Source organism: Accipiter gentilis, chromosome 19, assembly GCF_929443795.1.
Source record: "Accipiter gentilis chromosome 19, bAccGen1.1, whole genome shotgun sequence".
Taxonomy (NCBI): Eukaryota; Metazoa; Chordata; class Aves; order Accipitriformes; family Accipitridae; genus Astur; species Astur gentilis.
Window position 1 is genome coordinate 26015857 of NC_064898.1, and position 25062 is coordinate 26040918.

At 45.8% G+C, this 25062-nt stretch overlaps 1 protein-coding gene across 6 annotated transcripts in view; it reads right to left on the minus strand.

Moving 5' to 3' along the window:
• Window positions 1-25062, minus strand: part of GDPD5 (glycerophosphodiester phosphodiesterase domain containing 5) — a 171014-nt gene that overhangs the window by 39567 nt on the left and 106385 nt on the right. For all 6 annotated transcript variants that reach the window (XM_049822955.1, XM_049822951.1, XM_049822953.1 and 3 more), the window contains exons 3-6: window positions 10414-10517; window positions 4649-4742; window positions 3924-3983; window positions 566-664 (exon numbers count right to left, since the gene is read on the minus strand). In XM_049822955.1, coding sequence (XP_049678912.1) covers window positions 566-664; window positions 3924-3983; window positions 4649-4742; window positions 10414-10517 — 357 coding nt within the window. The remainder of the gene's footprint in view (window positions 1-565; window positions 665-3923; window positions 3984-4648; window positions 4743-10413; window positions 10518-25062) is intronic.

Genomic DNA, 25062 nt, shown 5'->3' on the forward strand with positions numbered 1-25062 from the left:
TCTCAGGCCTTTCATGGGCAAAATATTTTTTGGACCCCTTTCTGAGGAAGAGTTCTATCACGAAATTAACAGTTTGTAACTATTTTCCTCTAATACTTACATAGCCCTGCAGTATAGCACAAATCTTTCTTAAAACAGGACTAGAGTACAGAAGTTGCATACTTTTTTTAGATATATATATAAATTTTTGTGTAATGTAAAAACAAACCTAGAGTACTCCCATAGGGCTGGGAAGAGCATGATGCCACACCAAGAGGAGGAATTGCCCTCTCCCTCCAGCAACTATGAGTCATACCCAGCCTCAGTATTTTCCACCTCAAACTCTGCAGCCAAGCCTTGGTTTGAGTTTAAGGGAAAGAGCCCAGGAGATGGAGACAAAGCGATACAGTGGCCTCGAGGACTCCACAGGAGTTTTGCTGCAAATTTTCTCATTGCCAAGATTTCAATATTGGGAATGACAAACATCAAGGCAGGATTTTATATAGTAGAAAGACACAAAGTCCATGACACGTAGCTGCACTGGCCCCTTTCCCCACCCAGAGAAGCATCCTTGCAGACAACTTACTTGCAGTGAAATAAATACCATCTCCCATTCGTCGTCCCAAAGCTGTGCTATCGATGACATGGTCACCACGGTAGTTATCAAGGTCGTCATCAGGCCAATCTGCAACAAATATGAGAGTATTTACATACTGGAGCTTATCATTATCATGTAAGTTTTATAGATTGGGAAACAGAGAGAGAAAACCTTGATACATAATATAAGGACAAAACCAACTGGCCTTAGGACCCACAAGGAAAGAGGTTGGGCTTGCGTGCTGTCCCAGCATAACCTCCCCTTTTCCACCACTGGAGATACAACGCTGGTCTAAACAGGCCCAAGAAGGCACATCTCACTGATGATCTCTCTTTCTTCACGTAGCGACCAATGGTATGGAAAGATCAGGTGATTTGCTTTGCCAACAAACTTGATCAAAACCAGCTTAAATAGAAATGGGGTTCTGCCAGGCCACTTCAGGAGGTGATCCCAGAATCCCCAGCCCTGCTGCAACAGCCTGTGATGCACCAGTGCTACGGGAGGTGGGTGGACTTTGCTTAACTTGACTGTCCAATGCTTCTGTTCAGTCCTAAACCTTGAACACATCCAACAGAATGAACACTACGCTTCCATAAAGGCTAGACGTGTGTGCAAGCAAGGCTGTGCATCCCCATCGCCAAGGAGTCATCTTGAGATGGGTCAAGCACAACTTTGTGCATGAATGTGACTTCAACTGGGTCCGAAACGGCAACAACTGTCCAGTCAGCATCCAATTCACACAAACAGAGCAGTTATAGCAGATATCACAGCTTGAGAAGAGGCTATGGATGAGACAGTGGCTGAACTGAGATGGCAGACCAAGACCCAGTCCATCAGCCACCTTCCCTCTCCCTCCACGTGGAAGCACTCAGAAGTCTGAGAGCAGTCAAAAAGAAAACGTCACTTCTGTTTTGAAGGTAAAAAGTTCAAAACATGAAAAACTGCTATAGAAATAACTCCAGCTGTAAATACTTAAAATCTGGGCTGTCTATCAAAAAATAGTTCACAATTCTCCGCCTCTTCATCTGGTATCTCTGTCTCTGCTGTTCCACACACCTGCCGGATTCAAAGGATGCTGCTGCTCTACGCCTTGATCTCATGTACTGTCTAGATCTGAAATCTGTGTGGGAGACTTGGGCAGATAAGGCCAACTGATACACAGCAATGAACTGATCATCTAAGATGCACAGGACATCACTAGACCAATTTCATCTTTACTTAATACCTTAGACAAGCAAATAAAACCCCCACTTCCCAACATTTACAGAAAACACTTTTGGACATAAGGACGAGATTTCTCTCTCTAGTTTAGCCTCGGTTCCCACCCGCTGTTCCTCTCCTAGATGCCCAGACAGACCTGCCAACAACACAAGAGGTGTCCATAGGACAGCACTGGCTCACCCTGAGCCTCCAACTTTTGCAGAGCGTGAACAAAGTACATGGGGCAGCAGAAGGGGCCAAGAGATCCAGCTGCCCCAGGTTGAATAGAACCCCCGAGCCAAGAGGCTGCATTCAACCCACCTTCTAACCCTAACCAACCCATTTCTGCACATCCAAGGCAGGACACGGTTTGCTCGCCTATTTAAAGACACTCCCCAGCAACCTATAGTGGCAAGCCACACTATTTCAAGAGATTTCCTCATTAAGGACTCTGGGGTAATACAGCACAAAGCAATGCATGTGGACAATTGCGCTTTGCCATGGGGCCTTGCACGCAGTAGTCGTTCTGCTTTCCCGTGGTGTGGTCAGAGCCCTGGGCCACCTGCCAGAGCGTAACATCAGCACACAACCCAGATTGAATCTCCTTTTCATCCATTTTATATCCCGCAAAGCTGAACTCCAAATTCAGCAGCAACAGACGACTTTGTCAACTAGATTTCTTCAGTACAGCCCTAATTCCCCTTGATGTCGCTGCCCTGTACAGCACAGAGGTGTCAGGACACAAGTGTATCTCCATTCCATCATTTCCTCCTCCCATCACCTCCAATTTATTGCTTCTTACCCTCTCTCATGCATCTCCAACTTGGCTTACAATCCTCAGTTCTTTTTGCAGGATTACAGGAGGAAATTGGAAGGAATCGTGCAGTTTGCACATACCAGCCTTTCCCACATGCTTTAATCTATATTTGAAGGTAATTCAGCACGGTTACAGCAAAGAATATTAACTTATTCCAGTCTCTTATCTCAACCTCCTTAGAAAACTGAGGGAGGTGTGGGGAAGAGACAGAGCACCACATCTGAGTTGTGATGATCGGTGGACTTTTTTGGAAGAAGGGAAGGAAGGGTGGGTTTCTGTAGGCAAGAACTAACTGATCTCCACCAACACATTCCTCTTGTGGACTTACTCATCCAAACCCATCAGCCACCTGGAGCGTGTCTGAAAAATTCCATTTGCCCCGATGAAGAAACATATGTTAGATTCAAGAATCGACAATTTATTTTCCAGCAGCAGTCAGACGGTCCCCGCCTCCTCTTTGCATTGCATCCCCAAAGAAACATAATTTCTATCTTTTCTAGGAAGAAAAAAGAAAAAGAGAGGGGGGGAGGTCTGTGCTCTCCCTGTCCTGGGGGGTGGTACATCTGTTCAGGCTCTGATCCTGCGACACCTTGTCACATGCAGAACAACCAATTTCGGGAGGAGCTGTGTATCAGTAGATTCAGGACTGGTCCCTTAATTACCTATTAGCAGATTGCCAGTTACGATTGAATCCTGCCAAGCCATTTTCTTTGGCACTGTCTCTCCCCGCAGCTTGCTACATACCCTTCCTCTCCCCTTCTGCGCTCCAAGCACCAGATCTGCATCTTCTCTTACATTTCACAGCAGTTTTTCAAACTGCTTTACATACAAATCAGGACCTCCTTGGGTTCCAGCAAACCCCAACCTGCACATTGCACACCCCCAGTTTTAACACCTTCATCTTCTCCCAGGGCTCTTCCAGTCGGGTCCTCCGAGCACAACCTGAGCAGCTTCGCTTCTGCTCAGCCCTTCCTCGGGGCTGGGATCAGCACAGAGAGGAGCACCCGGGGGCTCGTAACGGAGTACCACGCTGAGCCGAGACCAAAGTCAAGCCACTCTAATGACACGGTGTTTCTCAATCTCCAAAAGTTGGCCCTCTGTCAGCAGGGACCCCCAAAACATTTCACCAAGGTCTTCGTCCCCGGGCTTTGAATGCTCCTACTGTGAAATCTGCTCAGTCCTGAGATGAGGCCACACGCATCACAGACATCCACAATTTATGCTCTTCCCAAAAAGACTGTGGCAGTGAGTGCCACACACACCACCCGCTCCTTAGACTCCCGTTTCACTGAGATCCTGCTCACTTCCAAGCTGAGAAGAGCCATTTACCTTGTGAAGCCAGTGCAGGTTCATTTGCTGTCCCACAGCTATGTGACATAGTGCTAGTATCTGGGAGGAAGAAATCAAGAGTCAGACACAGGCACATCACAACCTTTCAGGGTTTGAACATGCAGGAACACATCACCATCCAAAAAAAGATAACCAAACAGGCCAGGGCAGAAAGCAGGGCTGGGGTGAGGACGGTCCAGCAGACACCACTAGCTCAGTCGTACAAAGAGAGCCTTTCCAAAGCCGAGAATGTGGAAGGAAAGACTTTGACCTCCAAGAGACAGGGACTTGAGAGGTTGGTCCATGGGTCCCCAGCTCCCAGGACCGCAGGAACAGTGTCGGCGTGGGGCCAGGTACCGGCACGCTACCGCAACGGACACGGTCTCGGAGGTCCCAGCACCCGGGGACGTGGGGAAACAATTTGCATTTGTGACTGGCAGATACACAAAAATGGGAACTGGGCCATACTAAGGGGAACAAGAGCTGTATTCCTCCTCAGGCCAACTGACCACCAGTATCAGGGTCTCTGTTTTGCTCTTGATCATCTGAGGTCACAGGCTATGCATTTTTCACTTTCCATTTATTTTGGGCAACTTAAGGCTAAGGGGGGGCGAGAAATCACTTCTGAAAGGAAAATTGCTCAAGTCGTAGGTGGACTAAGAAGTTCGTGCCCTTTTTAAAACAAAGGCACAAACCTCTAGGAAATGGCATTTTATTCTACTCACCAATAACACTGTAATGTACGTAAAGCCAGCAGCAGTTGTTACAAGTATTGGAATGGACCAGTCACTCCAATATCCCATTCGATTATATAAAAACCTGAAAGATAAGTGTGAAGTAGAGATTAAGAAGAGATTCAACACCATAGCAACTTCACTAGGATTAGACAAAACTTTAGAAAATGGGTCTTTCCATTGCTGCTGTACAGATGAGAGATAGGCAGCAAAAAGCACAAGTCACTCTGGAACAAAACTCAGTGTTTCTGCTTTGATCCCTCATGGGAAATTAACTCTGCAAAGAGGGATCAGACAATTATGTCAAACACAGCAACAATGTTATGTTGGAAAAAAAAAAATCATACAAGACCAGGACTTGTGTTTCCTGAAAAATATTCCCTACGAACAAGAGGAAAAGTATCGCCACGTGTGGTGGTGCTTGCCTAAACAGTAATCCAGTGCTGTCCCACACGCTCATAGACTAATAAACACAACAGAGATAGTATCAAGGACAGGGGAGGAAAATTAATGTTGCTGTACACAGCTGTGCTATATACTAAAGACGCAAACTCTTTGTGGAGGGACAAGGTGACAGAAGAAATTAGGTCTCCTGTACTTATCGGAGACTGTGTCTTTTATTCCAATGGGCTGTAGAGAAGGTCCAATCCTGCAACAGTGGACACTGCCAGGAGTTGGGCTCAGGACTTCCCAAAACAAGGCTGGCTAGAGGAACTGCCTCCTTTTGACTTTCTCACCTTCAACTGGCTGAAGGATTGGGCTGCCCAGCCTGAAGGATGCTTGTGGAGTTTTTTGGCTCAGTGGGTTCCCTTCTCCTGGTCTTTCCGTTTACCTTAAAGCTCTAGGTAAGATACGGGCCCTTCAACGGCTCTGTGATCCAACCTTGGCAAGAGGCAGCAGCAATGTCCTGATGTGCTGGAGGATCACAGCAGGGACTGAAGCAGGGTTAGAGCAGTACTGAGGTATAGATGACGCTCTACAGGTATATCTCCAAAGCACGTCCCTCCAAACCAGCTGCTTTGGTTCCTCTAGACCATCACTCACCAGTGAATTCCCCAGTTTCCCTGCGCACGTGCAGAACAGCTGCCACCTCGTCAAGGCTTCGCAGCACAAAAGCATGGAAACCAAAATTTTTTCCTATAGCCTAGCGGTCACAGCGCTGCTATAGGAACAGAGAAACCCACGTTTACTCCCCACCTTCGCTTTTGGGATTGCAGTGCTTTTCCCCCACCACCTCTCCAACCAACAGGCAAAGAGGTAGGCTTCATCCTCCTGCTGAAGCTGATTCTTCTTCCCTCCTCTCCTCTCTCCAGGTATCCTCCCCACTCTCAGTTATCAGGCTTTCCAACCCTGTATTTCAGAGAGCGGATTCAGCTCAGCATCCTGCCTCTCCTCATTGCTTTCATAAAGCCAACGGACAATGAAAGCTTTACGAATAGGAGCAGCAGATGAAGCAGGCTGTTATTCACAGCAGCAGCACGGTAAGAGACACTGTCCCTTGTGCCTAGCAGTGGGTCTCAAATGTCAAATTTGCATTTAAATAGCGATACGCTTCCCAGTAAAACTGTCCTGGAGCTGAATTCAAGAGTCATTAAAGCACATTACAGCAAAACCACAACAAGACATAAGAAGGTCTTTTCCAAACGTAATGATTCTACTCTATTCTAAAGATAGACAGAGTCCGCTACCTTCCCTGGCCAGAAGTGCAGAAGGACACCCAGGCCCCACCACACCAGGAGAGACGTAGCCAAATCCCAGAATCCTTCTTGCAACTTCTGAAACTTCAGGCCTGACCTGGATTAAAACTTTTTCCGCTGGATTTTTAGAAAAATCATCACTAGGTTGACTTAGATTGGGGTTAACTTCATCTCCATGCAAATCCTCTGGTACAGCAAGGATGAGGTCAAAGACTCAACCTTCTCCCCACCACTCACATCCAGCATCATTCATCAGCCACAAACTCTGCTCTGACAACTGCCCCACCTATTCTGTCCAGGAGTAAAGCTCCCACGTGGGATCCGGAGAGCAAATCCTTGGACTCAAATATGACCCATGTCCAAGTTCTGCTTAGGGATTCAAAGAGCCATAACAAAAGTGACCTGGAGGGATTCAGACATGGTGTCAGTAAAAAAGAGGAAAGAAAGGAAAGAGGGTCCCTCTGAAGTTTTTGCTCATGCCTCCACCAAAAGCTTCCTTAGCTCAGCTTCAATACGTTTAAGCTTTTGCTCTGATGTCCCTTCAAGTGGCCCTCTGATAGCGTCAGGTCTTCACTTGATGTGCAAATGACTGTTTTAAAATGCTGTTTCCATGGTAGTTATGAACCAGAGAGCCTTCTCCAGAACTAAGGAAGAAAAAAATTTGCTACACATACTTGTGTTTATAGTACTGCTCCAGAGGAAACGCAGCCAGGTTCGCAAATTAAATTATCTCCCACGTCCTTCGCTAACCAACATTAAGCTTTCTGTTGCAGTACATAGCCTGCACACTGGAGATCTATAGTATAATGCAATTAAGCGTAGACACCACAAAGAAATGCCCAAAGCAATAAATTAAAAAAAATATTTACTTAAATTTAAGAGGCACAAAGCCCTTTCGCTGACAAGGACCTCATTGCATATTCAGCCTCGCAGAAAAAGGTTAAAAGCCTGCAGCAATACGTGCCGGGCTATAATTTTGCCGTGTCTTTCTAAAGCCCATTTCAATCCCAGAATAGTCCCTTAAGTCTTTGCAAGTTTAAAGGCCAAATTGCCACATTTAGGTAGGTAAACCCTACCACTGCCACAATTTAATTATGTTAGTTCGGTTTAACATAGATGTGTACATCCACTGCTGGAGCCTGAACCGCAGGCAGGGTTTGCTACACTCAGCTGTAGGTTTCTGCTACCTCTTAAGTCACCTCTGGCAGCTGCTCAGCAGCATTTAGCAAAGCTCTGCACATCTGCGTTAAGAAACGAAGACCATCATAATGAATTCAGGCTCCAAGTACCGTTTCAGCCAAAAGAACACAGAAGAGAGCGCTTGCAGTGCATTGTAGTTCCAACTAGAAGAATGAGGCTCCACATGAGCATGCTCATAACCTTGCCGAGAAGGACCTGGGGTTACGGAGGACAGGAGGTTGAATGAGCCAACAGGGTACCTCCACTGTGAATAAGTTAAACTACTGGGTGGCATTAAGAGAAGCGTCGCCAGCAGACCGAGGGAAGTTGCTCTCACTTCTGCTCACCACCGGTGAGGTGGCACCAGCACCGCAGTGCCCTGGGGTTTGAGCCTCCCAGTTCAAGGAGGATGCGGAGGGGATCCAATGCACAACTACCCAACCAAGATGGTGAGGCACCTGGGGAACACAGCTTACTAGGAAAGTTTGAGGAAGCTGGGCTTGTTTAGTCTCATGGAGAGGAGTCTACGAGATGATCTAATTGCTGCCTACGCTGTCTGACAGGCAATTATGAAGATGATGAAATCCAACTCTTCAAGAGTGACAGACACTGTCGCAAGGGGAAATGGCCCTTAGAGGTTTGGGCTGGAAAATCTTCCCCTCGGAATGTGATGGAGTGCTGGAACAAGTCCCAGAGAGGGGGGAACTCTTCATTCATCCTGCATCTACTGCTGGCAATAGTCCTCCTTTGAGGGGCTGGTCAGACGGATGCCTCCAGTCTTTCCTCACCTGCTGTGGTGGGAGAAGTCACAAAAGTTCAGTGTAGGTGCCTGCACGTGATGTGAGGAAGGAAAGCTCGCAAGGATGAGTTTTGGAGGGCAGGAACATGCTCAGCAGCTCATCACACCAATGTGACAGCAATTCTCTGTCCCAGTTCCTCCAAGAAGCCCCTACCAGTAGGTCAGTGCGCTAGGTCCTTTGCAGAGATGGCATTTGCCCAAAAGAAGCCCTTCCTCTAGTCTGAGAGAGGTCATGGCTCGCAAATAAATCAGTGGAGCAGAGAGGAAGGCAACAGAAACAAATATCAAAGAAACCTCGTCCACAAATATGGCCCAGAAGCAATAGCCACTGAAGAACAGCAAAGATAGGGTTCCTAAGAGCCAGAACCCAAGGTATCTCGTCAGCAACAGGCTCACAGCCCTCTTAGGACTAAAATGATGCTTTCACCTCCTTAACATCCCATCCGGCTGAAAAATGTTCTGTTTTAATGGAGCCCACACATCTGCGCTGGGAGGGAAGAGGGCCAGGCTCAGCCAGAACGGACCCAGTGGAAATTGTTTCTTCTCTGCCTGGAACCAGCATGTCTGTAATTAAAACCTCGCCCCCATGTTATCATCCTCCCTCCCAGCCTTTCCGCAGCGTTCCAGGCTGTTTTTCAGAAAGCCTGCTCTTCTCAACCTCTGGTGCCAGTGCGTGGAGCAGGGATCTAACTGGGGTTACAGCACATACAAAGCACTGACCGATTTTCAGCACCGAATGGCGCCGCTTGAACAGATGTAGCCCTGTTTATTTTGCATCCAGAGAGCCTCTTCGATGACTGTTGTGCACAAGGGCTTGCTTTTCCAGTGCTGTCAATCCAAAAGTGCTTCTAGCACCCTATGCACACTGGGTTGCATGGCAGGGGAAGGGGCTTTGGTCTGCAGGTGATGTGTGTGGGCATTTTAAAGCCCAAACACCTCTTGCACCAAAGCAGACCTGCACATCTCCTCCCATTCCTGCATGAATATTTGGGAACCCAAAACTCTGCAGCTCTGTGGCTGCAATGCCCATTCACAGCATTCCCGGGGCTTTGCTTCATATCTGCGTGATATTTTTTTTAGCCCTTTCTCAACTCTGAGCTGACAGATTTGGCTTTGCACTGGAGAGGATTAGAAGCATTCACATCCCTTACTGAAGATATAAACTGAAAGAATAAGGAGTTCCAAAATATAAATTTTTTTTTTTTTTTTTTTTTTTTTTTTTTTTTTTTTTAAAAAAAGCATTTTTTATGCTATCATTATAAATAAATCACGAGCAATGGTGACAGTTACAGTTCTCAGAGCGTGGGTCCGAGCAAAGAGAAAAACCACGCTCCTAGGAGGAGACAGCTCATGTCATTCAGTTAGTAAACACTCTCCCTTACACAAATTCAGCATCTAAGGCAAGTGATTTATTTAAGGGATCAACTACCCACTGTGTTTTAAAATACAGTTTACATATTTCCTTTGACAAGAAGATGATGTCAAAGCAGTTTGGTTGCAAGAGAGCCCAAGGGGCTATCAAAATGTTTTAAGATGCTGCTGAGACAGTAAAAAGAAGAATAATTTCCAGCACTGGGGGGAGCTGGCAACACCCTAAACTCCCCAGCACATCCCACTGGAAAGCTTGTTTTCAGCTCCTTCCAACTTTGCAAAATTTTCCACACCCGTGTCTTCTTCAGGCCGAATTTCCATCATTTCTATTTTGCGGAAAGTTGCAGCCAAATTCCTTAGCCACTTCCAAAACCAGCCAACCATAGAAACAAACAAACAAACCAACCACCAAAAAGCTTCCACATGATTTCAGCACCATTTCTGTTTTCGAATGCTGTTCACCAGGTAGCACACCTACCCCAAGCTCCGTTCCAGCCACGCAACGGAGACGTGAGGACACGTTACATCTACCAGCGAAAACAGGCAGGAGGTCTCCTTCAGCCTCACCTCCCACCTCGCCTTCCCTTTACCGTCATTAGCAACTCCATCTGAAGGACATCCAGCGCAGCGTCAAACAGCTCTTAGAGGCGTACGACAGCAGCCAAATTTGTTAAGGGTTTGCCCCTCCGCAACAGGGAAACTCTACTCACCAGTTGATTTCGTTGTAGTCGTTGTGAACTTCCCACCAGAAGTAAAACCAGACCAGGGTCAGGAAGAAGGACGAGGTGAGGATGAGGAACCAGAGGCGCTCCCACTGCGGATGGAAAGGTAAGTCGGGGTTAATACTATCTTCTTTCAGGGCCAGTGCCCCATCCTCTCCCTCATCTCATCTCGAAGCTGTTGAGGTTGGATGGAGTAACTAGACATTTCCAAGGGCAGATTTAAGACCTTTCTGCCCTGGGGGAGGTGGGAGAGGCACCCCTGGTGCCCAGCTCTGGGCAGAGGGGTCACTTGTGTACATCCATCTTCTGTAGGGCTGGGACAGCATTTCTCCAGCTCTCAGGGCATGTGGACTGAGGGGGCATTTCTGGGTACAGAACTGGTGGGTTTTGTTTGGTTGGGGGTTTGGTTTTTTGGTTTGCATTTTCTTGAGGCAATTTTTTAATTAACTTTTCCATTCACATGTGAGGGATGCATCTGGGCATCTTACTCTCTCATTGGTTCAGCCTAAATGACTGAGTAGTTCTCACATGGCAGGTTAGTGATGCTACTACTACGCAGACATATGAACCCTTACTCCTTCCCCCAAGGCACCCAGATCCTGCAGAGCCAAACCACCCACCCGCAGCATTTATTCCCACCACCACCACATATGCAAGTGTTTTGCAAATAATATGGCAGGAGGAGAGACCACACCAGCATCAAATGAAAGAGATTTGCGCTGACATTTAGTTTTGATGAATGTCTCAAATAATACTCCACACCACCACCACCACCCCAAAAAAAAAAAAAAATCCCTAAAACATCTGGTCAGTGTCCTGCTCCAATAGCATGGGTAAAATCCTAAACCACAAGGACATCCATGTACAGAACAATATTGCAAGAAAACTGTCCCTAACCAGCACCATTTTCACATGCTCCTTGTTGGTTTTACTCTGCAGGCATTAAATAGTCCGCACATGTTTCTGTTTCAAGTAGCATCCAGTCTGTTTGGAAAAAAACACTGGAATAAATTCTTTATGGAAAATATTCAAATGAATCCTCTCTTCCCAGAATCAGCAAGAAAGGATGAAAATTGAAAAAGTGTATGAGCAACTCCACTACTATAAATTCCTTCCAGACCCTGAGCACAGCATTAATCTCTTTTGAAAATGTCCTTTTCTCTAGTGAACTGTCTCATGGCTTTTCAATTATGCAAAACAGTGTAACCAATATAAACACTGGTTTGGTGATATAAGAAACACTACTATTCTTTGCCTTCCCTTTCCATCTTAAGGGCTGAAGCTATTTACTCAACCGTGTATTGACTATTTTTCATCATGCATCACCCTGGATACCAATCTTGTGATACAGCTCTTCCTTGTATGCTCCGTCTTACAAAAAGTGCCAAAAGAAAAAGAAAGCAATAAAAAGGGTTGGAATTATTTAATTTTTGCTGCGCCAAAAAAAAAGATGTTTTCTGCTAGAAATTCCGAATTCTTGGCTGGGGTTATGGTTAAAACATTTTTTTAAGCTCAGCTCAAGTTTGTTAGCCAACTTCTTTCAAACCTCAGTAGCAGCAGGTGCCTAAGTCCCATCAGGGGCCTTTGTTCCAGATATATGGGGCAAAAGGGATCAGAAAGAGGTACAGACTTCTACAGTGCAACTACTGAGTACATTCAAAACCACATGGCCAAACTGCTCTGCCATGAGCTTAGAGACTATATGTATATATGAACCCCCCCCTGCATTTACATGCAAGTAGCATAGCTTGTGTCAAGCTCTCCAAAACCTATTTTTGGTCTGTCCTTGATGGTGCACTTGCCAGATATATTTGCCAGACTGATTTTCTGAAAACCCAGTCAAATTCTTCAAGGGTTGACATACTTCAGTGAGTTCAAGCACAGTTCTGGGTGGGCTTTCGGAAGAACAGGGAACATCTTCCCAGCACCACTGATGCTATTCAGCACAAACCGGACCAGAATCTGAACCTACATGCACAATATATTGGATTTAACCTGGGTCCTGTAAAACCTCCCTCCGATAGCCCTTCATCAGAAGAGCTTTAGAGGCTTCTGCTTTGCAAGCTCCCACATGCTTTAAAGCAAGGTGAAATCTGCAACGTGCAACAGCTTCAAGCCTCTACTGCCAAAAATAAAGACTTAAAATCATGTCATCCCCATCACTCAATCACAGCCACAAGTAGGTGGAGGAAACCATGCCACTTCACCTACAGAAATTCAGGCAGAACCACCAGCAAGTTTGAAGGTGCTTGAAAAACCATCCGTATTCTCAGCTCTATGAGATTTTATAAGAATGTCAGTACTGAAATTTTTGGCAGTTCTTCTAGAAAACATTCCCTTCCCCCCTCTTCTCTTTCCGTTTCTCCCTCTTCACACTGGGATAAGATGGACATGCTCACTAGTTACCAATTACTTGTACTAAGCTTAACCATGCCCAGCTCACGCAGCACGCAGTATTGTCCTGCAAATGAACCTGACCAAGCACATCTGCATTAGCACCTTCATTCCTATCAGGATGCATTTTGGAAGTAGCTCACCATTTTGTCCTGCTTTCTGTGTTCTGGTTCACATCACTAAAGGGCTTTGGGAGAAGCTAAACCAGAAGATGTGCTCCAGGAGTGAACCCAATGCACCTCAGCTACCAGTGGGCACTCAGTCCACAGGACCAGATTCAAGTTAGTTCTAAGTGACCATGCCATCCCTTCCAAAATGCTGGGACCATGGATGTCAGGATCTCAGCACCAACTATGCCCTTCCACAAACCTCTTCTCTCGACCCACATTACTCGCTAATGCGGAGGTAGCCATGATATCTTACAGAATGGCACAAAACAGCATTAACCTCATTATACCAACATTTAAATTTAAAGGAAAACAATAAATGAAGAGTCACCTTTTTCCTCCAGCTAAATGGCCAGAGAAGACACGTACCATGCGCTCGGTTAACCCCCAAAAAAAGCCAACTAGTAGACAAACGACATCTTTGCAGAGCACACCCAGTGAGATGGCCACAGCCCAAAGAAGGATAGAAAGAGTATCAATTAGAATAAGAAAAGTGACTTTGAAGTGAGAATATTTTAAAGGATCGAGCACAGGTTGAAGATTTTGCACTGCAGAAGCACTTTCAAATAAAATACAGGCATCTTACACGTACCACTGTGCTTGTGATCTCAGGTTTATTGTGCGGCCACTCTAGCAACGGGAGTAAGATTTCTTACTCCAAGAGTAGCTACAGACATAATCAGAAGAGCCCCCAAAAGGAAAGAAATGAAGACAGACATGTTACCAAGTTGCAGTTTGTCAGTGATTTTCTAATAGTTTTAAATCACAGAACCCTTAAGAAAAACAAAACAAAACAAAAATCAGCATTTCATCCACATTCTCCACCACTTTTGTGCATCCCCAATCCCCACCCTGTCAGGGGTGCATAACCAACTCCAAAGTAAGGGTTGATGGAAAAAAAAAAAAAAAAAAGAAAAAACCCAAATTAAAGGAACTTGCCACAGAAAGAGCCGGTTTGTGATTCAACTGTGAAGCTGGCTCGCACATTTTACGTGCTATTGTGCTGCAAATTTTAACCTTACTTGTTTGAAACAGGCCTGAAATTCATGTTTTCATAGATTTTCCAATTTGAGGATTAGTTTTGGCTAACCAAAGTCTGCACCGGCCACTTTTGCTGCAGCTCTGACCCAGACGAAGGCTGCAGCATTATTTACCACCTGGCACTGGTGGTGCAAGAAAGCAGAGCAGCTCAGGAAGATTTTATTTCTTGTAAGATCTATAGGAGATATTATGAAGTTCACCTACATACACACACTCCCACCTACCCCTCCTACAGGGACTATTACAATTTAGTCAAACTTGCTGTATTAGAAGCGATGAAATTTCTCACCCATTTCTAACTTCTAGCTGATCGCACATAACACTGGAAGATATCTCTTCACGCGATACCATTTGTAAACCAAAAAAAATTCCTCAACCAACAAATCCATGCTTTTTAAAAAGTTTATTTAGAGGAAGTTCCCTGGCTGTCACTAGAAAGCGATCGCTTGCTAAAACTAGCCACGTGCCGAGCTAATGCATCTTCGTCTGCCACAGCTATTCCCTGCTGAATTATGGGGCGAACACAACTCAACGCTGCGCCGTTCTAGAGAAGCCAGAACCACGTCCATTTGACAAGTTATTTGATGAACCCTTATCAAGCCTTTAGATCAGCAAATTGTCAGTTATCTTCCCAAAAAGCAGGTCAGCACAGCATCAGGATCTAAATAGAATGCGATTTAGAATTAGAACAAAGAAGGAACATTTAAGATGTTAAAATCAAGATTGCCCAGTGAGACCCCATTGCTCAGAAGTGGCTGTCACTGCATTTACAGGCGCCCCTCTTCCTGAGGTTTAAATATTTTTATAATTAAGCTGGGTCTATCAGAAAATACGTCCCAAGCCCTGCCTGGAGCATATAGGCAAAACAGAGGTAAAACATGTGAAACCACATTAAATTGCCTATTTACTCCTACGTATATCCCCAAAGGTCACCGAAGTGCTGTGAAATGAGCTAAGCTGCCCCCCTCGCCCTTTCTTTGCTCCTGGCTGGAGGAAGAAGCTGCATTTTCAGAAGGGACAGTACACTGCTGGCGCAAGGTCTGCTCCATTAAAGCCAAGAAAACCCAAGGCTAGAGCCGGCTGATTCGCTGGCAGCCTACGGATGAAGCAGAGCATAAACATTTTGCTTCGCTGAAGTTACTGGAGTCACCCCAGATGACTCCAGTCCCGAAATACCCTCCCCTCCACCTGCGGCGGTTGCTGCAGAGCTCCGTCAGCTCAGCCCAAGCGAGCAGCCGGACTCGCACCCTTGAGATGCGCCTACATCTCCTGACCTCGGGAGAAAACTGCCGGAGCCCCCCGGCAGCAAACCCACCGCCTCCGGCATCCAGAAGCGACGTCGAGTCCCAAAACGACCTGGAAGGAGAGAAGCCTGCTTTGAAGTGTGAACGGGTGAGGGGAAATGCCGGCGCTGGATGGATTAGGGCTCCATTCCTGCACCCATTAGCTCATAGCAAACAGCAGTCCAGCAATCAATCAACGTGGGCGAAGTTGGGTCCCGTCCAACTTGTGCATCCCTGGAAGCTTTCCGGTGAAGGAAGTCAATGCCGCTGCTGTGAGCTCGCCCCAGTTTATACCAGTATAGCTCATCGTGGCAGCTCACAAATGGAAACAGACGGGTTTTGGTTTTTTTTTTTTTACAGTCCCCCTTTTGATTCGCATCCAACCGTGAGGATTGCGCCGACGCTCACATCAAACCCTCTGTGGCAGTAGGTGCCCAAAGCTCTCGCAGAGCAGCTGAAACCACAGCGAGATTTCGCCTAAAGGGCCTTAAACGTAGGCGTGAGGCTGTGGTTGCTTGGAAGCAAGGAGATGCACAACAAAGCAGATTTCCTGATCAAGAGATATTTTCTTTAAAAGACTAAAAGCCAGGAAACATTAACAACTTTACACTAAGGCACCACCGAGGCCAGTCAGAGGAAACAAACTTCTTCCAAACAGTAGGTTAAGTCAGATAAGTGGAACAAGTGGGGTACCATAATTTTCTTTTTCACAACGCCCCATGTAAACCCTTCACAGAGAGTGTAAGGGGGCTTAAAAGAAGACAAGAATAAACCTTCATTCACAATTCAAGCGAGTCAGGTCTACAGGTGCCTTGGTCTTTTAACAACATTGAATAAAACAGAATACAGTTCTTCAAAAGAAGGACTCAAACAGCAAAACGCCAAAAAAAAAAGAAAAAAGAGAGAGGGAAACAAACAACTATTAATTCCCTTCAGACTTAAAACTCCCTTAGCCTGGAGGGCCTCAATCAAGAAAGATCACTAACATTTACAAAGAGAAGCCAAAAACCCTAAACCACAGAGCAAGGAGAGAAAAAAAAAAAAAAAAAAAAGCCCTTCACCACAGACCACTATGTAAAGACCCAACCTTCATTTGAAGAGCAAAGACAGGAAAGATGGGTAGCGTTTGCTCCCAAACGGAAAGACAGTGTGACGGCAGGGAGGCTGAAGGGCAGCAAAAAGGATCAGTTGAGCACACCAAAATCAATAGAAAAACTCCAATTCACTTTCCTCCACTCTGGCTTTGAACCAAAAAAAATCTTTTATTGCTAGATTCATTATTTGAGGGAAGTGGATAAACTGAGTTCCCTTTCAATTCTGCATTCCTCTTGGCTGTTAATTTCTATTTCACACTGCACCAGGAAATCACTTGTCATTAAATGTTATTGGCAGAGCAGACTCCCTCCCTGTCGCATTGCTACTTCGAGCAGAACCGAGGTTTATTGTGCCAAAACTGTTCAGAGATCCCCTTCCTCCTTTTAAATACGTAATTCTTTCAACCTTCCTCTTAAAATATCTGGCTTTCCAAATGCAAAAACTGAGTGCTGTATGGTCCCATGTTTGGAAAAAGTCAGTGCAAACCAGAGCCAGAAAAACATCTGACTCGCTTCTCCACATTAAGACTGAGCTATAATAAACATTGTGTAGAGTAATCCAACCTAACAAGTTAGTTAAAATTACTTTTTCCATTTCACCTGCTGATAAGATCTGCGTTTTGGTCAGAGGTTTCTGTGATCAGAGGCATTAAGCCCGTTTCTAATAAATATAACCAGCTACCGAAAAAATGCAGAAGGAAGTCGCTCCACACTGAAAAAATAGCAAGTGTATTTATCTACAGCCACCCTGGACAAGAATCATTATCTACGCGTATGTAAGGCTGTAGTGGTCTCCATGTACAGTCAACCAAAGGTTTGCTCCAAACAAAAGTTTTGATTAAATGATCTAAATTTGCTCTGGAGGAAGCTGGCCCTCTTCACTGGCTATATAAAGAGCCTCTAAAACCATCTTCTCACTTTCAACACCTACAACTAGACAGTGTGAATATCTCCCCACCATCCAACCCACGATCTCTTTCCGCCAACATTAATAGAAACAGGTTCCACCTCCACTCCCCATGACCGGAGCGGATTTTCACGATAACTTTGCGTACGAAGGGTGCTAAACAGTCTCAACTTTCAGCCTGCTCCCTCCAGCATCTCTGCAAATACCACCAGTCGAGCCAGGACCACGGTGACCCACGCAAGGTGGCAGATGTCCCAGCATAGCTTGTGCTTCCCAGCTAGAAATGAAGGAGCAGTCGGAGGGACAGACTGGTTTCTGGAACTGCCAGTCATCTGACATGAAGAGGGCTCTTGTTCAAGTCAAAGTGCCTCTGGGAATTCATGGCTTTCAGTCTCCGTGGCAGACCCTACCCGTTCTGTCTCCCGAACACAGTAAACCTCCTGTTCATTCATTAAAAATAATTAAATAATAAAAATCAAACTAGAGCAGGAAGAAGCTTTTTCACAATGTCTTCCCCCTCTCCCCCCCTTTTTTTTTTTGTCAGAAAAATTCCAATTGTGAAAAACAGAAGCCTTTTATAGGAAATATAATATTTTAAAGCAATTTCTTGCTGAAGGGCATCTCAGCTTGAGGCCGGAATTTCTGCTCAGAGGAAACCAGAGAGAGACTGAGCCCTCCCAAAACCTGGCAGCACATCGGTCAGGACACGCACAAGCAGATGGAGAACAACAGCACGTGGATCTGACCACACACACACACAAAATCAAACGTGGGCATCCTTCTCCAGTTCCACCCATCCAGCCATGCTACTGGAACAACTGCAGGTGCAAACTGGGCAATTTGGAAAAGTCAAAGGGGAGAACCCAGAAGTCTGGTGAGGTGTTGTTACATGCTGAGGTGATGTTACGTGCTGAGGTACATACGTGTTGAATACCAGCCTATCGTAACCCTAGCCACCAATCTCATTTGCTTTTTATCTGCATGCAACTCAACCTTGGGTCCACGCTCTCTTGGCTCCAGTCTTCTCCCCATCACAGGTCACATCCAGCACCAGGATCTCTAGACAACGGCTACTTTAGACTGCTTGGTTGATTTAATACACCCTGGTCAGATCCGTAGAATTGCAGGCAAGTATCATCCAGGAACACACCAGGGTTACTCAACTTTGTTAGAAGTACTTCAAAAGCACTAGAGTGAGCAGTAAATTCAAACAAATTACGGTCGTACCTCCACAGCTCCACACAGATCAGATGTCCGGAGGCTTCCCTTAGGGTATGGTGAGGTCTCCCTGAATCCCTCCTCTGCTCTTGGCCCCATCACTATACATCTAAACACTCCTCCTCCCATCACTCCTTTTAAATTCAAGCCTCCACCCCAGAAGAAAGCACCAACAAGTTTAAACACAGTTTCCAGAAGAGCTAAGCTACGTTAACCAGAGCAGGTGGGCGACCTGTGGAGGAATCTCATCTCCATCTCCCTGCCACAAGATATTTATCATTTTCCCACAAGACACTGTAAATGTCCGTGCTGAAGGCTTTACATTCAGACAGCATTCACAGAAATATCCAATACAACGAGGCCCTGAGACTTGCAAATTCAGTAAGACAGAAAAGGTATTTTATCTTCCTGCAGTGCACACCGTCCTTGTGTCCCTAAATATCCACCAGCCCAGGCAGCTGCCTTTAGCAAATAAATGGATGTTGTTGTCTACCTCAAGAGCAAATACAAGAGCTGGACTCAAACTGGTGCACCACCATTACTCAGGTTTGTTTTCAGATCGTTTAAATTTACTCCCAGATACAATGAAGAGTTTACTAGTGAGTCTTCGCGACAGTATTTTCTGACATTTTCAAGAATCAATTTCCTGCAGGCATTTATCAGTATTAGCTTAGAGCAGAAAAGAGGCAAGCTAACATTTATCCAATGAATACAAAAGAAAAATTGATGGCATGATGCTTCATTTCCGGATTACCCAATTGGACCTCATTCGAACAAACAAAAGAAAATCTTCTTCAAGCAAGTTATTAAATCATCGCTGAAGATGAAAGATGACTACATCTCCCAGCTGCACCCATTAGAACTGGGAACTGAGGATAAACAAGAACAAATATCAGCTGGAGCATTTTATCAGCGTGCACAATACTTCAGTTCTTACTGTGAAATTACAAAGTTGCATTAATAACTTATGGTATGTGAATGCATAGTCCTTAAAACAGCGATTTGCGTACTATAAATATGAACACTTTTCCACCCCAGTTGATTTTGAGCTCATTAGCTCTGATCAGTCTCAGAGATCAAATGCAGACCCCAACAAACATTTAAAGACAAAATAAACGAGGCAGCAAGGGGCCTCTGGCAGGCTCTGCTCTAAACGCCCACTCGAAGCAAGGCCAACTGAGGGCAGGTTGCTCAGGGCAATGTCCCAGCAAGGTTCGAATGGCTCCAGGGAACGGAAATTCCCACCTTCTTCTGGGTCCTGCTCCAGGTTTGACCACCCTCATGGGGAGAAACTTTCCTACTGTCTGTCGGGAATTTCCCTTGAGGCAGCTTGTGTCCCTTGCCTCGTGCCAAGAGCCATCTTCTTCTCCACAGCCGCCCCTTCGATAGCTGCAGAGCGCGGCAAGATCCCCCCTTCCCTTCTCCTGCCGCACACCCCCAGCTCTCAGCCTCTCCTCGTACGTCCCAGGCTCCAGCTCCAACCAGTTTGGTGGCCCCACTGGGCTCGCTTCCCTCTGTCGTTGCCTGCCTTGGTTTTAGGGAGCCCCAAACCAGACTCGGTGCTCAGATGTGGTCTCTCAAGTGTCAGCAGAGAGGAAAACCCACATCCCTCAAGCTGCTGGCTGCACTGTCACTATTACAGTCCAGGACGCAATCAGCCTTCAGTGCCAAGAGTACATCCAATAGCCGAATCTCATATTGCACAAGGATGTAACAAAGGGAAAATACCATGCGCTCCAAGGATCTGAAGCATTTCAGTGAGCAAATCAATATCTTTGACTAGAAGATGTTGACCTACCATGCGCTCCAAGGATCTGAAGCATTTAAGTGAGCAAATCAATATCTTTGACTAGCAGATGTTGACCTACCAGACCTTACGTAGGTCAGGAACAGAATCAAGGCGCCTGGGCTTCAATTCCCTCACCTTGAACAGGCTGCAGAGGGATGAGTCTTTCATCCCTCTGTTGGATTTAAGACTTGTGAATCCAAGAGAGCGTAGGTAGCAGTCTGCAGGACTCCCCAGTGCATCGGCGCGCTCTCATAGTACTTTGTAAGCTGTCCAAAGGCTTCATTATCTCCACCTAACAACCGTGACCCCAAACATCTGGTGCAAAACTCCACTCGAACACATTCTCCAGCTCTTGCTTTTTACTCTTCATCCTCAACTTTCTCTCTGCTCCTCATCTTTGTTTAGTACTTCAAATCTCCAAGTATGGGACTTTTTTTCCATTTGCTACAGCCTTCTGCAGGCAGGAGATGGACTAATTGGAAGGATACATCTGTCAACACAACCGATTTGAGCCAGTCTGACCACTTTGTAAACGCTGCAAAGGTTTTGGCTGATTCATTACTCCTAGGTAACACGCTGTGGTCTTGCATAAGAGGCATGTGCCAATAAATAAATAAGTGGGGGGGGGGGAGAAATTGCCTCTAACAGACAGTAGATCCGAAATAAGAAGAAAAAAAATATTCCTGCCGTTCTCGCTGCCGAGGCTTCAATAGCTAACCAGATGCTTCCTAAAGTAAGTCATTGCACATCTCAGACATATCTTATTTGATTATTGTAAAGACCAGGCTAATAGCTCTCTGCACACTTTGTTAGAGAAGCCCATGAATGGAGATTTCTGAGCTGTGACATGCTCCATTTACAATTCAATTTAGCAGGTCAAAGAAAGTGGCAGAGAACATATTACTGAAATATGCGTTCCTGCTGGGGCCGCCGTAATTGAACTGTAGATCAACAGATGCAACAAAAAGAGAGCCAAATCTCTAAAAATAACATTATTACACTTTGTAAAAGACCTCGGCTCCCAGCCTCCAAAAAACACAACCAGAAAGGTTCGTCAGGCAGGACTGCTAATTCCCTGCAGGCTTCAGGGCTTGCAGCCTTGCGAAGTTGAGGAGCCACCGGGCAGTTTTGCTTGCCCAGATAGCAAGCAAAGGGATAAAGGTATCCAAACTAAGGGAGAACCCACACTTGCCTGCCCCTCTTTCCCCCCCACACTCTGCCATTACGGAGGACCAGTTTCTCTCTAGGTGTACTGCACTGAACAGAGGCAGCACCTAACCGTATCCCAGCAGCCGCATTCGTCGCAAAAAATGCTGCCAACTCTCGACGGCGCTGCAGCGGGAATTCCTGCGCCGTTCCAGAGACGGTGCACAGCTGGAGCCAGGGCTGTTTCTGGCTATTAGTGGCCCCAGGGGACTTTCTGCAGTAATAATAATGTCCTGGACCAGCCCTGCCTCCTGCAATTACATCCTCCGGCTTTCATTCAGTGCACAGGTAAACAAAAAAATCCCCTGGGAGCCTCTGATTCATGAGAACACAGCGCAGAGTGATAGGGGTTCCCCAATCTACCCCCCGCAGCACGATTTACTTCCACAGCTCCTGACAATGTGGTTTTAATCTACTGGATCTTTTGCAAACAACATAACCAGAGATACCCAGTGTTTCTGCCCATACTAATGGAAGGATTCGAGTATTACAAACCTATTACTGACACTAATGAGGCGCTATTCCCTTTCTCTTTACCAAGCAATTCCCATATTTGGAGGGCAAAGGGAGGCAGCTATCTTTTCTAGTCTAAATAGGTCCAGCTCTTTCAGTCTCTACTGATGAGGCTCATCTAGGAAAAAAAAAAACAACCAAACAACACAGCCCATTGCTCTTGTCCAGACCAACTAGATAAGGTCCAAGCCTTCCTGAAGTGGAGCACCTTGCTGGGCACAGCATCCCTGCTGAGCTCTCATCAGCATCAAGCAGCAGGAGGACCGCATGCTCGATGCCTCCTGAGGATGTTATTCCTGCTAACGCATTCCAGTCTCATGATAGTCCTTTTTGCAGGCACATAATGCTGTTGACTTGCATTCAGCTTATGGTTCACTTTAATTAAAGCACCAACATCCTGGGGCAATGGGTTTTAAGATTAAAAATAGGTTTAATAAAAAAGGACTATGTAAGTTAACTAAGAATAGAGCTAATGAAGGCTATTAAATTTAACAGCCTCAGTACCACCCCTTACTCAAGAAAGCTCAGAAAAACTGATTTCCAGGAGGATCATTTTGTGCACATCCTGGGGGTTTTCGAAGGTCTTTCCTTAGCTGTCTGCGTCTGGCCCCGGTTAGAAATAGGACATTTGGCTAGATGAGTCCTATACCAGGCCTAGAAAAGGATGTAGTCATTAAAAACATCACACACCTTCAGCAAAGCTATGGCCCAACCACCCTGCGTCTCAACAGATCACTTACGCCAGAGAAAAAAAGCTCTGCATTAGCCTTTGTTGATCCTATTTCTGTCCTGGCCCCAGACTGCTTTTGCAGTTTGTCCAGCTCAGCCTAATCCCAGGCTCTGACGTGCCTCCAGCTCTTTGCTCTTATGAGTTTATGAGTTTAATAAGCATGGCTTTCATTAGGAAGAATGGCAGATAGGATAAATACTGAATATTTATCCCTATTTAAAGAGAATTACTGTGTTGTGGGAGTGTTTACAGGAATTCTCTTGTAAATTGTTCTGGTTCAAAGCAAATAGTCTTATCCCAAATAGTCTGGTACAGATGTCAAATGGGTTCAAGGGCAAAGGACTAGACTGGGAGAAGAAACAGCCAGTAAGCTGATTCCTTGGACAATTTATTCCCCTTGCTGCATCTTACTCTTGGCAGCAAATGTCTGCAAACCAACACTAAACATGTCACTTTGTCACGATGTTTGGCACAAAAAAAACCCCAAGGATTTCTTTGCTGGTTGAAAGGGTAAAAGCATCACCAGCCAGTGCTGGAAGACAAACACCTGACAGTAAAAGAGGCATTGGGTACCATTCTTGATATCAATATGATGTCTTCCACCTTCCCTCAAAAGCAAAGATAGCCTTCAACTTGAAAGGAGTCAAAGGAGAGACGCACAGAAAGCAGGACCAGCCGTTCGCAGAATGACCAAGAAGCCCACCCTGAAAGGACTCCAGTATCACACTCCCAGTTAGATTCCGTTTGGGTCTAGGAAAATCCTGCTTGGCTCCCTGCTTCATACGAACAACAGATACCAACACGTGGTACCTCCAGACAAGGTAAGGGGCTAATGCACATGAAATCTGCCATCCCCAAAGCCAGGCTTGTCTCACAGTGGTCATTTTGCTCCACCTGCAGAGAGGACCGTGCCCCCACCAGCAGATGCAGGAGAAGGAAGCTACACCAGGAGCATCACCAAAAGCAGTGCCAAAAGGCAAGGCAGAACATTTCCTCACGCGGAAGTCCACATAAGCTCTTCTCTTTCCATCAGGGTCACAACTAACAGGCGACAACAGCTTAAAAAAGGCATTCGCAAGGGGAGACTATCCAGCTATCCTGCCTGATGGGTCCGTTGGACCCCAGTTGAGGGCAGCAGCAACAGAAGCTATATAGCGGTAGATATCTAAATGTTTGTGTTATTCAGAAATCGACGTCCGGAAGGCAGAAAAATGATGATGACAGTAAGCAAAAATTATTGGCTAATAAAAGCTGCAGCAAAGAAGCTGAAGATCTGACTTACGCAAGGTCCCCTTTTCCACTTTCCAGCAGCTCTGACAAATCGCACATCACTGTTGTTGCAATTGGGCGTTTTCTGTGATGTTTATAATTCTGGCATAGCAAATTCAAATTATATAACAACAATTCTGCCACGCTTGTCTAGAGGGAAGCCACAAGATTCCCCTGCAGCTACTTCCTTTCACTACCCATCACCATGACTAAAATGCAGGCGGCCAACTTGCAGACAAGAGAAGTAAGTCGTTTCCATCCTGTTTTAAGCAGGAGCAAGAGCCCAATTGCTCTATGCATGTGTTCAAACAGGCATTGCGACTGCTTTGTCTCCTGGTGCTTTCCAAAGGCAGGCCGGCACATGACTGTTCAAATCCCAAAATAACAGTACTGCCCAATTAAATCTATTTTTCTTCTCCTTATTTACCGTATGACCATCCGCAGCAAAAGCACAAAGACACGCAATGAGCAGAGGACATCGCAAGTGAGATGAGGTACAGAGCCCCCAGGGGAGGGACGTTAACGATCCACTTTTCCGGAATCAGAGCAAACTTAACATTTCTGCTGGGATGCCCAGTGGGTGCCCCTGGAGACAACCAAAGCACGCTGGGAGGATGCTCTTTGGAGAGAAAGCTCAGTTCATTTCCCTGCCATAAAATTGTTTGCAATTTCAGAAAAGGCATTTTAATCTCTCATTCTCACTCTGTAAAAACAGAAATAATTATCCTTCTTATCAAGAGCTGCACATTGATTAAAGCACTTCAAGTCCTCCAGTGGAAGGTGTTGCAGAAATAGCAAGTCTGCCACACCACTGTTTCTGTGCCTTGCTGTACTCAAGAGTTTTTTCAAAGCAGCATCACGGCCAGCCTGACTTTCCACTCTCCTTTAAGAAGCGAACCTGAAGAGGACATTTGCTGGAAGTTCAAAAGAGCTCACACTGAAAATAACCCAGACAGTCAGAGTTCAAGATTTTTCCTGGTTTACTGCTCTTTGGTTGTAAAACATGCCAGCCAAAACGGCTAATCT